The sequence below is a fragment of the Hippocampus zosterae genome, chromosome 14, assembly GCF_025434085.1.
Source record: "Hippocampus zosterae strain Florida chromosome 14, ASM2543408v3, whole genome shotgun sequence".
Classification (NCBI taxonomy): Eukaryota; Metazoa; Chordata; class Actinopteri; order Syngnathiformes; family Syngnathidae; genus Hippocampus; species Hippocampus zosterae.
Genome location: NC_067464.1, coordinates 15,574,704 through 15,590,213, shown reverse-complemented (window position 1 = coordinate 15,590,213; position 15,510 = coordinate 15,574,704). Strand labels below are relative to the sequence as shown.

The 15,510-nt window shown below is 41.9% G+C and overlaps 1 protein-coding gene across 1 annotated transcript in view; it reads left to right on the top strand.

Moving 5' to 3' along the window:
* gabrr2a (gamma-aminobutyric acid type A receptor subunit rho2a) overlaps window positions 1–13,219 on the top strand; it is a 69,271-nt gene extending 56,052 nt beyond the window's left edge. The window contains exons 7-9 of the mRNA XM_052085764.1: window positions 1,069–1,221; window positions 8,628–8,836; window positions 12,341–13,219. Of these exons, the coding sequence (XP_051941724.1) occupies window positions 1,069–1,221; window positions 8,628–8,836; window positions 12,341–12,676 (698 nt within the window). The 3' untranslated portion in view covers window positions 12,677–13,219. The remainder of the gene's footprint in view (window positions 1–1,068; window positions 1,222–8,627; window positions 8,837–12,340) is intronic.
* The last annotated feature ends 2,291 nt before the right edge of the window (window positions 13,220–15,510 follow it).

The following is a 15,510-nucleotide window of genomic DNA, read 5'->3' as shown; positions in this document are numbered from 1 at the left end:
CCCATTGCGGGACAAATAAAGGATATCTTAAATCTTAAATGAATTCAAACTGAGTATGTGATTTTAAATAGGTAGGTTTTGAGATGTGATTTGAATGTGGGAAGAGAATCTTCGAATGTTTCGGATGTTGAGTGAGAGTGAGTTCTAGAATTTGGGGGAAGAGCGGCTGAAAGCTCTGCACCCCATCGTGCTGGGACGGGCAGAGGGTACACAGAGGTGAGGGAGCATAAAGACGGTCTTTGACGATATCACAGACAAGACAACCCTACCCAGCAAGCGAACGGTCGAGCAGTCCGAAGTTGACGCCGGCAACATCGCCGTCTCGAGCAGCATTAGCCGACCCAGCCAGGCCGGCCAACACGCCGTGGTCCGCGGGTTGGCCGGCGTTTCTGCAGTTTCTGCCGTCTCTGCGTGGCCGGCGGGAGGAGGTGATACCCCTGGAGCCATCGAGGTGGAAGCCCCGACGACATCCGTGGTGGATGCACCTCCGGGAAGGACGAGGAGCGGGGAGCCCGACCACCGGAAGCGGAGCCCAAGAAGCACCGAGCACCGCAGCAGTCCCCCCCACGGGCAGACGGAGGAGCGACAGGACGGTCCACGGCAGCACAGCCCAGACACAGGCCTCGTCGATCCCCACCACGGGGCGCAGAAGGGTGGAGAAGGCACGACAGCCGAACAGGCAGGACGCCGCAACAGCGCAACCGAGAACAATCGTGTGACGACCAACGATCTAAAATCACAATGAATTGCAACAGGAGTGTAGGGTTTCTCCCATGACGAGAGCAGACCGAGAGACGACAGTAAACCGTAAAAGAAAACGCTAAAAAATTGCTGGTGAGCAGCGGCAGCACTCAACCCGGAAGTAGTAATAACCTCAAATGTCCGAAATGCTCTTCTTTTGATGCCACACATCAGCCTCTTTTCTCTCAATGCATGCTTGGAAGGGTGACTATACAGACAATCATCTGTGTATCATGTACCAACACATAGGAATAGAACAGTAAGGAATAAGTTTCTATGTTGTCTTACCTGTACAAACGACTAAGCTGTTATGTTATGTGTTTTCAGGCTGGTACAATCGCCTCTACATCAACTTCACGCTGAGACGCCACATCTTCTTCTTTCTGCTGCAGACATATTTTCCTGCCACACTCATGGTCATGCTGTCATGGGTGTCCTTTTGGATTGACCGCCGGGCTGTGCCAGCAAGAGTTTCCCTGGGTAAAAGCCACATCCTTTTGAGTTGGAATCCTCAATAGGGTCAAGATCTTGCAGGCTAGCTGGTTACTAGTTTGTGGGTAGCTTGTCAAAGGGAATATATGTGTGTGGTCGTGTTTTCAATTTCAACTTAATTTGGGGGAATGACCACTTCTACCTCTTAGCAGTCTCGTTACTCCTTAGTTATACACGCGCATGTCTGGTGGCGCGCAGCGGTATTTTTTGACCATGCCCCGAAAAAAAAAAGAAAAAAAAACAATGGCCTGCTAGCAGGGGACCTCATAAAGGAAACTCCTGAATCCTAATGTGATTGCTTTATCTCTGGGAATTTGCAGTTGTTTTTGAGATGGAATAATATCCGATTTTTATTTTATTTTTTTGGGGTGGCTCCTATGAACCTGCAACACTATTAAGTGCCCATATGTAAGGGATTTGTCGCACACTGGTCTTGCATGATCTTCATCTAAAATCGTGTAATTGATTTGCCATTAATATGAGGAGGGTTCATTTCATAAATGGGAGATAAAAATTGTTCAGGAGTAAACAAATTTATGAGCAGATTATAATCCTCTCCGATTCAGAAAAAATAAAAAGGACACATGAAAGATGGCGCAAGCACGAGTGCTTCGGTTACTCGCTCCCTGCATTGTCTTTACTTTTGTCATTTTTGTTCTTTTTTGGCGAGCCCTACGGCTCTTACTTGAGAGAAGACGTGCTCAGCGTTAGGGAGTCTACGCTCTGATATTTTTCCACCAACACACGCAAACCCACAACGTTTGTGTGTCAGAGTTAATAGGTCGTGGGGCGGGTTCACTGTATGGAGCATGAAAACGTCACAGGGAGATGGGGAAGTGAGCCAGCGAGCGAGGCAAACGTGGATTTCGATCCCCACTCCCAACGATCCAGTTTGCCAATCTATGTTCTCTGTCAAACAAGATGGATGAACTACTTCTTCTCACAAGGACCAACAAAACCTTACACGTTCTGCCACGCTCTGCATCACTGAAACCTGGTTCGACGACCGCCACCCAGACACCATGCTTCCACCTTCTCCGAGCCGATCGTGAAATCAAAAGGTGGTGGAATATGCTTCTATATCAACGAAGAATGGTGCACTGATGTCAAGCTCAACGCACACTGCAGCCCGGACTTGGAGTCGCTGTTTCTAAACTGTAAGACATTCTACTCACCACGTGAGTTCTAACCCTTTATACTCGTGTTTACATCCCACCGCAAACAAACACGAATAGCAAAATCCCGGATATAAGCAGCACATTGATTGTTTCACCAGAGAAGGCAACATTCTGGACCATTGCTACATGACACTTAAAGATGTGTACCAATCTGTTGCCCACGCAGCACTGGGCTTTTCTGACCACTGTTAAATACACTTAATCCCTACATACAGAAACAGACTCAAATGTTTAAAACTGTTGTCAAGACTGTGAAGAGATGGACCGATGAAACAAAGCTGTCACGATGAGAATGCTTGGACTGCGTTGTACAAACACGCCCAAAACCAAATTAAGGAAATTAACATCGCAAAGACCAGCTGAACAAACTGTTTTCTGCTCACAGCTCTGCATCTGTGTGCAATGGCCTGAGAGCAGTTACAAACTACTGGACACAATCCCCACAAGCAGTGAACAAGAAGGCTCTGGCTGATGAAGTAAACTTTTTCTCCAGATTTCTTAAAGGACACCTCCACTTCCTACACCTGGCCACAGCCACCAGAAACTACCTTATCCACATCCCAGACCTTATTCCTTGCCATGGACATCCACAAACAGGACGTGAGACGGCTCTTCAAGAAGCAGAAGATCAAGAAGGCCGCAGGGTTCGATAAGGTGTCCCCCTCCTGCCTGAAAGTCCAGCTTGCGCTGGTCTTCACACAGATCTTCAACAGATCTCTGCAACTGTGTGAGGTCCCATCCTGCATCAAACAGTCCACCCACCATCATCCCAATCCCCAAGAAACTAGTAACATTGGAACAGGATGGCAATATCTCTCTCTCTCTCTATCTCTCTCTCTCTCTCTCTCTCTCTCTCTCTATCCATATATCTATATCAATATATACTGTATCTATCTAAAAAAAATGTTTTTTTAATTTGTCCGTCCCTCATTCAGCTCGGGTCCTCTACCGGAGGCCAGGAAGCTTGAGGGTTCTGCGCAGTATCCTTGCTGTTCCCAGCACTGCACATTTCTGGACTGAGATGTCTGATGTTGTTCCCGGGATCTGTTGCAACCACTCATCTAGTTTGGGCGTCACTGCCCCGAGTGCTCCGACCACCACAGGCACGAATGTCACCTTTACCTTCCAGGCTCTCTCCAGCTCCTCTCTGAGCCCTTGGTATTTCTCGAGTTTCTCGTGTTCCTTCTTTCTGATGTTTCCATCACTTGGGACTGTTACATCCACTACAACGGCTTTCCTCTGCCATTTATGATCACGATATCTGGTTGGTTCGCCATTACCATCTTGTCAGTCTGGATCTGGAAGTCCCACAGGATCTTCGCTCTGTCATTCTCCACCACCTTCTGAGGTGTTTCCCATTTTGACCTTGGGGTTTCCAGTCCATACTCCGCACAGATGTTTCGGTAGACTATGCCAGCCATCTGGTTATGGCGTTCCATGTAGGCTTTCCCTGCCAGCATCTTAGACCCTGCAGTTATGTGTTGGATCGTCTCAGGTGCCTCTTTGGACAACCTACACCTTGGGTCTTGTCTGGTGTGGTATACCTGGGCCTCAATGGCTCTGCTGCTCAGGGCCTGCCCCTGAGCGGCCAGGATGAGTGCCTCTGTGCTGTCCTTCAGGCCAGCCCTCTCTAGCCACTGATATTACTTCTTGAGATCAGCCACTTCAGTTATGGTCCGGTGGTACATCCCGTGTTGGGGCTTGTCCTCCCATGATGGTCCCTCTTCCAGCACCTCATCCTCTGTTCCCCATTATCTGAGACATTCTCTGAGTACATCATCCGTTGGAGCCTTCTCCTTGATGTATTCATGGAGCTTGGATGTTTCATCCTGAACAGTGGCTCTCACACTCACTAGTCCCCGGCCTCCTTCCTTACGGCTTGCGTACAGTCTCAGGGTGCTGGATTTGGGATGGAACCCTCCATGCATGGTTAGGAGCTTTCGGGTCTTAATGTCCGTGATCTGAATCTCTTCCTTTGGCCACCTTATTATTCCTGCAGGGTATCTGATCACTGGCAGGGCATAGCTGTTTATTGCCCAGGTCTTATTCTTGCCATTGAGCTCGCTTCTTAGGACTTGCCTCACTCACTGGAGGTATTTGGCCGTTTCCTTGTTGCCAGTTCGAGGTTGTCATTGGCTTGTGGTATACCGAGGTACTTGTAGCTGTCCTCAATGTCTGCTATTGTTCCTTCAGGGAGATCCTGGTTGTGTGGATCAGGGAGTCTATGTCCCTTTCGCTCTTATGTCCCTTTCGCTTTTAGCATGCAGCTTTATGTCATCCATGTAGAGGAGGTGTCTGATCGTAGCTCCATTTCTGAGGCGATATCCATAGCCTGTCTTGGTGATTACTTGGCTTAGGGCAGGGGTGTCCAAACCTTTTGCCAAGGGGGCCAGATTTTATGTGGTAAAATGTCGGGGGGCCAATCTTGGCTGACATTCTTTACATTGAACAACAATATTGTTCAACAAATTTTAGTAAGCCAGTCTGTTTCACATTTCCATTTTTATTTTTATTTTAACAATCTTAAGAATTTCTTTTGGTTCATTTGAAACAGGTATATCACATGCAACTGCTTATTCACTTGACTTTTTCTGAAACAGAAGTCTCCTAAGTGCAAATTGATTGATTTGAAACATAAAATGTATTACCGTGACTTTTCAATAGTCACAAAACCTTTGACTCGAACAACAGGGAAATGAACAAGCAATACACATATCCACAAATACAAGGATCATTTGAAATATGACATATCAGTCAATATAAACACGGAGTGATGTCTTGTTAACTCGTGAGTGATGGCCTCTAGTGTCTAAATGCTATTACTCATTTAGTGAATGTTATTACTCATTTAGCCACTAGAGGGAAGCAGTACTCTATGAAACATTACTCACCAGTCTACGAGACCTCAGTCAATGCAACACGTGTTCCATTGCGCCCAACCTGCGGGCCAGACGGCACTGATTTTATGACAGGGGCTGAGGGCCGGATGAAATTCGACCGCGGGCCGGATTTGGCCCCCGGGCCGGACTTTGGACATGCCTGGCTTAGGGGGTTCATTCCTAGGTAGAACAGCAGTGGGGAGAGTGCATCACCTTGGTATATGCCGCATTTGATGGACACTTGAGTAAGTGGCTTGCCATTGGCTTCAAGTGTGGTTTTCCACATCCTGATTGAGTTCGCAACGAAGGCTCTTAGGGTCCTGTTCACTTTATACAACTTCAAGCATTTAGTGATCCTTGTATGTGGCATCGAGTCATAGGCTTTCTTGTAATGAATCCAGGCTGTGCACAGGTTGGTATGTCGGGACCTGCAGTCTTGTGCGACTGTTCTGTCAACCAGGAGCTGATGTTTGGCTCCTCTGGTATCTCTACCAATGCCCTTCTGTGCTTCGCTCATGTATTGATCCAGGTGTCCACTTATCTTAGCCACAATGATGCCTGACATTTGCTTCCATGTTGTGGAGAGACAGTTTATTGGTCAATAGTTGGATGGGACTGCACCTTTTTGTCTGCCACTGTTATGGTAACTGGGTTCTGTTCAGGGAGGTCACTGTGCTCCTGTCTCAGGGTCTTTTGTGTACCGCTTTAGCCCGCTGGACAAGGCTTGGAGCCTTTGTTTGGTAGTTTCGAGTGCTTCAGGTATGGTCATCTGTATGTACCTCTCGGGTATTAGCCTTTTCATCACACTTCTCTGGGCCTCCGTCAATTTACTCACATCTTTCCGAGCCACCTTGATCTTAACCTCCAACCGTCTTTTCCATGGTGGGTAACGTATCTCATGGCTCCCATGGTTGCTCTTGTAACCAAGCATCTCGAGGATCACTGATGCTGAAGCGTATATCAGCTCATTGGTTTCCGTGATCTCTCTCTCTCTCTCTCTCTCTCTCTCTCTCTCTCTCTCTCTCTCTCTCTAGATATATATAGATATATATATAGATATATAGATAGATAGATTACTTTACTTCAGATTACTTTACAGAAAAAGTAATCTGACAAGAAATTCAAATTCAGAATTAATTGCCCAACATTTGGTGTGGGTCCGTACTTGGCCATACTGCGATTTCAATCATATGATCATGAATCATATATGATGATGTCAGTGACTTAAATCCAGTCAGATTTGGACAGGTTATCAGTGGGCTAGTGACAAACAATTGGAAATAGCAGTTGAAATATTATTTGTTGTGAATTACGGCTACGCTCACCCAACATTGGATTTACAGGTGGGTGGCATTACAGCCGGTAGTAATGTAGTTTTTGACTCCCCGTTGTTCGACAATAACAGAGAGATTTTGTCAAGTTTGATTTTATATTTGCTGTTTTTTTGTTGTAGTTGTTGTTGGACCTGGATTATAGTATGCAACTGAGGTGTGGTCCTTTCATTTAAAACAAGATATAGACTTAATATGAGAGAGTGCAACACTTATTCACACATTCCACGATCAGGCTTCTCTTTGGACTCCCATAGTGACGTTGAGCCAAACTTCATCTCAGTCCCAAAGGCATTATCATGTTGTGTTTGACTTGATAATGGTGTACAAGATTATGAACAGTTTTTATTAATCATAAAGGAAAATCATATGAACTTTCATTAGTTATTTTAGGATGCATTGTCGGATTGAAGGTTAAGGTTAACATTCTAAATTGGATCTCTTTTTGCAATGGGGGTAGTATCTTTTATGAAACAATTTTAGTATTGATGATGTTAATCTTCCTACACTGACAATTTTTTGAAGACACATGGCTCAACTATCATTTGACGTGGCTTTGGGTTGAGAGTCCAGACAATGGCCCAACTCCGTTGGTGCTAATCATCATACTTTGCTATGTCCGTTTAAAGGTGATTTTTTTATTTCTTCAAATGCAGCAATGACTTTTTTATGCTGCTGGTTGTCTGTAATATTTTTGACTGGCTAACAATAAAATACAAAGTTCCAGTAAACCTCACACACTCAGGGAACCACTGTGTGTTCATTTTTTGCCAAAGCTTTCAGCTTTCTTTTCAAACCACCTCTTGTGTGCTTCTTTCCCAAAGAGCAGGCACTGGAAGTTTTGGACAAAGTGTACATTTTTGTCTGTCACTGTGCTATCCAGGCTGTTTAAATGCATTTTAACCCTGGGGAACCTATGGGGTCAAATTTGGCCAATATACTGTAAATTCTGCTACTCAAATGCTATCCTTAAATCCCAATGGGTCAAATTTGGCCCTAATCCCAAATTAGGATTCAATCATGAAATATTTGGAAAAACATATATTTTGGTGTTCTCATGAACATATAGCAGTCATTTAATGTATAATTCATCATTTTCCAAAGAAGAAAAGGGTTCTTGAGTTCTCCAGGGTTAAAAATCTTTTTTTTAATGATATAACTTTTACTTGCAATACTTTCTGATTAAATAATTCAAGTATTAATGCAGTGGTTCTTAACCCTGTTAGAGATACCGAACCCAACCAGCTCATATGCACATTCACCGAACCCTTGGTAAAAAATAAAAATATGATCCAAGAAGTGTTCCTTCAGTTTTGCCGGTGCAAGATGAGAGTTACTCAACTTGGCCTGACAAATCGTGCAGATAGGACGCTGAGTCCCATCATGTTCTGTGATGCATGTGAATCCATGTTGTTCATGTTCATCAGTCACACGTCGACGACTGAGCGAACTAAATTTCCCGCAGCACTGATTGGACAAGCAATGTAATGTGATCATCTGCAGTCAGCGATGGCCAAATGGGCGTGTCATAACTAAATGACATATTGAGTCGGGTGTGTCTTAAACTCCATGGCTCCGTCGAACCCTGAGACCGATTCATCGAACCCCTGGTGTTCGATCGAACACAGGTTAAGAACGACTGGACTAATGTTTCATAGTTTAAGAACCACTGTTTCAGTGAAACGCAAACTGCATAATTTTACATTGTCTGGCATTCCATCCAGTAGTATGAAATAACATTAAAATGAAAAAGAAACTTCTTTATGTTTTCATTTATGAATGAATGAACATGAGGTGTGGTTTTTCGTTTCTGTGTGCCCTGCGATTGGCTGGCAACCGATTCAGTGTGTCCCCCGCCTACTGCCCGAAGACAGCTGGGACAGGCTCCAGCCCCCCTGCGACCCTAGTGAGGATCAAGCGGCTCGGAAGATGAATGAATGAATGTACATGAGGTGTGGCATTTCAAAACGTTAGGTGTAATTTAATGTTCTGTATCTTGTGTCTAGGCATCACTACTGTGCTAACCATGTCCACCATCATCACTGGTGTGAATGCATCTATGCCTCGAGTATCTTACATCAAGGCAGTGGACATTTACCTCTGGGTCAGCTTTGTCTTCGTCTTCTTATCTGTGTTGGAGTATGCTGCGGTCAACTACCTGTCCACTGTCCAAGACCGTCGGGAACGGAAAATGAGAGAACGTGCACGATCCCAGGTTAGTTTGTCTCACCTGGTTTGTTTGGTACGATGTGAAACTGTCATGTCTTAAACATCCTCGCTAATGAAAGGAGAAATCCCTCACTCTCTCGTGCCAACATCGTGGAAAACGAGCAGATATTGAAACAGCTTTATTTAGCCAACATTTTACAGCATGTTTTGGTTATTGACAAACGTTACATACCTATGTCGGGGGTCGGTAACACGCGGCTCCAGAGCCGCATGCGGCTCTTGAGCGACATCTGGTGGCTCCCTGGAGCTTTATAAAAAATGTTTGAAAATGAAAAATGATTTTGATAGTCGGCTAATATACTGTAGCTCAAATAGATATAGATACATGTTGCAGCTTCGAAAAAGGAGAGATGTGATGTTGTTTTTTTAAAATGTATACTTTATTTATGCTTTTAACAGTCTCGGCAAACACAGATGCGTCTGCATCCGACTCCATGCCTTCTCTCTTCTCGTTCGACTCGAGAGGCGTTTAAAGACCACCTCAGAAAAATGGAAATTAATGATCACTACTTCACTGACAATAAGAAAAGCAAAAAAAAATGCATCAAAACAAAGAATTAAGCGAGGAAATTACAAAATAAATTCTATGAGGGCGTTTGTGAACACACAACAAAGGGATGAATAACAAACAATTCTGAGACAGTCCAGTCTCCTACATACAGTACATACAGCATGTGTTTCCTTCATTGTAAGTTTTATAGAAGGCTTTTATTTTTTTGCAGGTCCAGACATATTTGCTTTTTTGGGGGTTAGGGGGTTTTGTCCTATATGGCTCTTTCAACATTTTGGGTTGCTAACCCCTGACCTACTGTATGTCTTTTGGTTTGGTTCTCATGGAGATGTGGAACTGTTATTTGGTTTCCAGCCTTTTTTTAACAGACAGCTCAAAGGTTGGACAAAAGGGCAAACTGCGTGAATAATTTCCGACAATCAGTACACCGAAACAATTGCCCATGTTGAGTTGAAGTCTGTCACGGACAATTCTGAAATAACCGGTAGAACCTGAACTGATGGCCAGTATATCATAGGGGTGATTTCAAAGACAGACCATCCCATATCTGCATCTAAGATAGCAAGAAGGAGAACCCATCCAACCACAGGGCAAACACATGACAGTCTTTGTCATGAGTATCAAGTACAACTTTATTGTGAAATGTGCTATATATGCAGCATACAGCACAGAAATTTCTTTCCTCACAAGACAACATACAGCAAGAGGAGCAGCGGGTGCCCGTGCCACCATCAAAAGAAAAGTTACCATATTTTCCGCACTGTAGGACGCAACAAAAAGTTTTCTTAAAAGCTCACAGAGCGCCTTAAAATCCAGTGCGTCTTTTGTATGGTCGTCCATGATGGCTCTTTCCTGAAGACATGCTTCCAATGTTATAACTTGCTGCTGGTTCAGTGAACTGTGTCGCTGCTTGATTAAATAAGTTTGTGTTACAGCTCCTAAAAAAGGAGAGCTGTGGTGTTAATTTTTTAAAACGGTCTCAACAAATACAGGTACGTCTTTGTCTGTCTTCCTTCGTTCGACACGATAGGCATTCAAGACCGCCTCCGAAAAACTAACGATTACTTCAATGAAACTACAAAAATTGAGAATAAGACATCAAAACTGAAAAGCAAGCGAGGATATCACAAAAGAATTTATACCACAGAATTTATAGTGTGATTTCATCATTTGTGAATACACAACAAAGGAATAAATAATTACTACTGACATCTTGCTGTGTTATTTTGACTTCAAGATGACTCCGCGCGAGTGGCTGCCTATCCAGCAGCCCTATTTATTTTGTCCTTCTACTTCTTCCTCTCATAACTTTGCTGCTGTGAAGTGCAAATTTCTCCATTGTGAGGCTATTAAAGGTTTTCTTATCTGATCGTACTGTTTGAGCTATGATAAAGGAAATGCCAATGCGTTTTTCGGAGGCGGTCATGAACGCCTCTCGAGTTGACAAAAAGAAAAGAAGGCACAGGGACGGACAAAGACGCACCGGTATTTGTTGATAAAAGGAGAGCTGTGGGTTTTTTTTCAAACGCACACTTTATTAATAGTTTTCACAGTCTCAACAAATATAGGTACTGTACATCTTTGTCCGTCTCCGTGCCTTCTTTCGTTCCACTCGAGAGGCGTTCATGGCCACCTCCGAAAAACGTAAATTAATTCTTACTTCAATGAAACCACGAAGAAAATCAAGAGAGGAAATCACTAAATAAATTCTGTAGGGGGGTGGGGGGGGGATATAGAGTTAATCTTGTGATTTCCTCACTTGAGTTTGTTTTGATGCATTATTTTCAATTTTCGTAGTTTCATTTAAGTCCAGTAATAGTTAATTTACATTTTTCAGAGGCAGTCATGAACGCCTCTCGAGTTGAATGTAAGGAGCGTAGCACCATCTAATGGAGGCATTGTAGATTGCGCCTTTTAATGCGAAGCGTCTAATGTATGAAAAAAAATTACAAAATAGCCATTCATTGAAGGTGCCCCTCATAATCCAGTGCATCTTTTAGTGCAGAAAATACGGTAACATAAAATGACAAAATAGTACAAGACAACACATTTGACTGACAATCGTGCATTCTTCACCACTTTCCAGCATACACTTTGTGTCTGAAGCAGTTATAGATGAGGAGGGAATCAAAGTGTCCTTTTCACCAATGACTGACATTTGTAGAACCACTCTACATTTAGTGTGTGTTTTTTGATGGATAAATGAAAGGATATCTGATGTCTTAACTTTTGTTTTTCACACTTAATCTTTTTTTTTTTTTTTTTTTTTGTGATGTTCCGGAATATCTGGAATCTGGAACAGAACTAGTCCCTCCAAATGCAGACTGAGACAAGATCAACTACAAAAATACTTTTATCAAAGAGAAAACACAAAAACCGACAAAGTACAATGTAAAACGCACGTAACAAGGAACCCGATACTAGCGAGACGAACCAAAGGTGCTTCCAAAGGCAAGAAGGGAATGTTAACACAAACTATCTTTTGTCGTGAAAAGACAAGGAAAAGCTAAAAGCCGGGAAAAAAACACAGAATAACTATGAACAACGAAAGGAGCGGAGAGCAAAACTAGGAATTACAAATACGAGACTGTGATCGAGAACGTCGAAGGTTTAAAAAAAACAGTCGTGAGCACTACAGAATTATCCAACAACAAGTGACGCCTTGATCGTCCTTTTAAGCAGGTGAGAGCTGATGATGTGATATCGGTGTGCCTCTGGAGGAGAAGCCTTCCAATACCACCTAGTGGACATAAACAGACAAAACCATGACACTTTTGATGTTATGCAAGTTTTTTTTTTTTGCAATTCAAAGAACAAATTGCATTATATTACAGTAGCTTTGCTATAACAAATACTACTTTTAGAATATGAGGTCCTCTCCAAAAAAGTATTTTCGGCCCAAAAAACAATCACAGGTAGTTTTAAGTATTTGTTTTGTTCTCTCATGAAATAATTGCTTTTTTTTTTCTTTCCTGATAGTCACTGCCCTGCACATGTGGTATTTCCCAGACAAGAACCATGGCAATGTTAGATGGCACCTATAGCGAGGCCGATACCAACAGTCTTGCCGGCTACACCGAAGAGCCAATGGTGCCGGAGGAGGAGCAGGAAGAAATGCACGATGTGTCCGAAAAAACAGAACATATGGTGGTTCACCTATCAGTGAGCAGTGAATCCACCACCATGAAGAAGAAGAAGAGTCTACGTACCCTAAACATCATCCAAAACACGCACGCCATTGACAAATACTCGCGTATGATTTTTCCGGGGTCATATATTTTCTTCAATCTTATCTATTGGTGTGTCTACTGCTGAACACACACCCGGTTTAGGGCTGCAGTCATGGAAAATGTCACAAAGACGGAATACAAGCTTCATTAAAATGTTACAGTTCCGAACTAATTAAAAGTGACTCTTGGGACCTATGTTTGGTGCTTAAGATCATGGACAGTGACTGAACACAACATAAATCAGTTACAATGCAATACCATTGACATTGAATTGGTGCGGGACGGCAACTTCTCACATACACACACACAAAATGTGTATGTATACTGTATATATAGCACACACATTTTTCTTTTTTTTTATAATTTGTTTGCTCTTATGTACTCATAATTGTTGGGAGTATTTTCTTATTTTCAATTTTAGATGACATTTTCCCATTCTTGGAACAGATTGTTAGAGATAAGTCAAAGGTATATTGTCCTGGAATGTGTAGTGTAGGTGTGTAATTCCTTTTTGTTCTCATCTGATAAAACAAACAGAGATTTTATTTTTCTCGATGAAAGAATTAGTTAAATGAACTGGATGCAATTATTTCTTGAAACGTATATGATGGTTGTAATGATTCGGAAATCTGAAAGAAAGACCGATGTTATTACAATCTATTTGCTCTAATTCTTGTCAATCCTGAATTTCTTCATGTGGATTTATTCTTGGGCGGCCCGGTAATCGAGTGGTTAGCGCTCACAGTGCAGAGGTGTAGGGTTCAATTCCGGCTTCGGCCTCCCTTGTGTGGAGTTTTCATTTTCTCCTCGGGGCTGCGTGGGGTTTCTCCGTGTACTCTGGTTTACTCCCACATTCCAAAAACGTGTATGGCAGGTTCATGGAACACTCAAAATTGTCTCTAAGTGTGAGTGTGAGCACGGATGGTTGTTCAACTCTGTGTGCCCTGCGATTGGCTGGCAACCGGTTCAGGGTGTCCCCCGCCTACTGCCCTAAAACGGCTAGGATAGGCTCCAGCACTCCCCATGACCCTTGTGAGGATAAGTGGGTCAGAAAATGGATGGCTGGATGGATGATTTCTGGACAATTTGGGCTGATTCATGACATAAAGTGGCAAAAATCCTTGACCGATTTTTATCATCTTGTTCTCATTTTATGAAAAATGTTTAATCAATGAGATCTTCTATTTTCACGTAGAGGGGGTTTGATTGTTTTTGGACCAGAGTGTTGTTGATCACCCATTTTAGCCAGTGCATCGCTGCAGATGGGTTGTGATCTGACCAGCAGAAGTTGAGCGATACAGTATTTTCTAGTAAGGAATCGTATTCGCAGAGTCCTATCTTTCCTTATGACTGAATTTCCTTCTGTGGGAAACAACTACGGGATATAGTCAAACTCCTCTACAACGAAATTGGATTGGATTGAATTGGATAAACTCTATTGTCAAATGTGCTGTATGTATAACATACAGCAGAGATGAAATTTCTTTTCTCAACATAAAACAAGAGGAAACGCTGCGGGTTTCCGCGTTGCTATCAGAAGAAATCATGTTTGCAGCAAGAAATATTTCACAACAGGGGGTTTTTCACTGTAGCAAATTTTATGTCAGAAGTAAACACACACACACAAAACATATATGTTATTCTATTTTTATTCTAATACTGTACATAGTGCATAAATATGAGCATACACTTATTTGGTATTGTTTAACATCAACATATATATTTTTTATATTAATCACTCCACTTGTTTTAAAAAAGTCATTTATACTCTTATTAAAAAGGTAGTTTCGATATATATAATTTAACTTCACATTTTACATGCATGAAATGCATCTGAAGCATAACAATACTGTACTGAATAATATCTCTACTGTACACAGTACTGTAACACCTTATGAATATGTAATTATTAAATTTGATGATACAAAACTAGGAAAAAACACCCATAAATCAGTTACATTTTTTGGTTATGTTGTAAAGCAACATTCGAATTTTCTATCCATTCATGAAAAAATAATTTTTAGAAAATAGATAGATAGATAGATAGAAAAGTATTGATTTGTTCATTTTTATCTAGTTTCAATTGGAATTTAAAATAATGATTTTTTAAATCAAACAATCCTAATCCCAAAGACACTTCATACTGTACAGCAGGGGTGTCAAAGTCAAATGGCCATAGGGCCAGATAAAAAAATTTGCTGCAAGCCGAGGGCTGATCGAATATTCTTTGAAAAATTGAAAAAGGACCACATATAGTTTATTGAACCAAAGTTAATTGACTGAAAACCTAACAAATACATTCCAATATGATCATATAAATAAAGCAACATTTTCTTATGGCTCTGTCAGTAAACTTTAATTTTCAACAGGCACAAAAAACTAATTTCCTTTGTATAAAAATACCCATAACATGAATGAAAGAAGCCGGGATTATTCAAGGCACCATCAATAGCCCATATTTCTCTTTTAGCAAAAGTACCGGTAGGCTAAATTTACTTACAAGAAAAACAAATAATAGCAATTTTCGATCATTTACTTGAATAATTTTTTAAAAACATAATTGGATTTAAATACAATAAAATAAAGTGCAAAAATGTATTAACCAAAACTTCGAGGAGAAGCAACACAGTGAAAGTCAATATTATACTTTCATTTTTAAACTTGAAGTGAGTAAAACTCTTAATATGTGATTGCACAGTAATATTCACTTCTTTGAGGCTGAGGCTGATACTCTGTGGTGTCTTATCTTTTCTACAAGTTCATCAATATTTGGGGTCAGGCTCTGAGCTGAGCAAATCCTCAAAATTGAGTGAAGGTGTTCAGCAGTAAGTCGACTTCTATGTGATGTTTTGTTCAGCTTCATCAAAGAAAGTAGTTGTTCTCACAGGTATGTGCTGCCAAACTTTCAACGTTTGATCA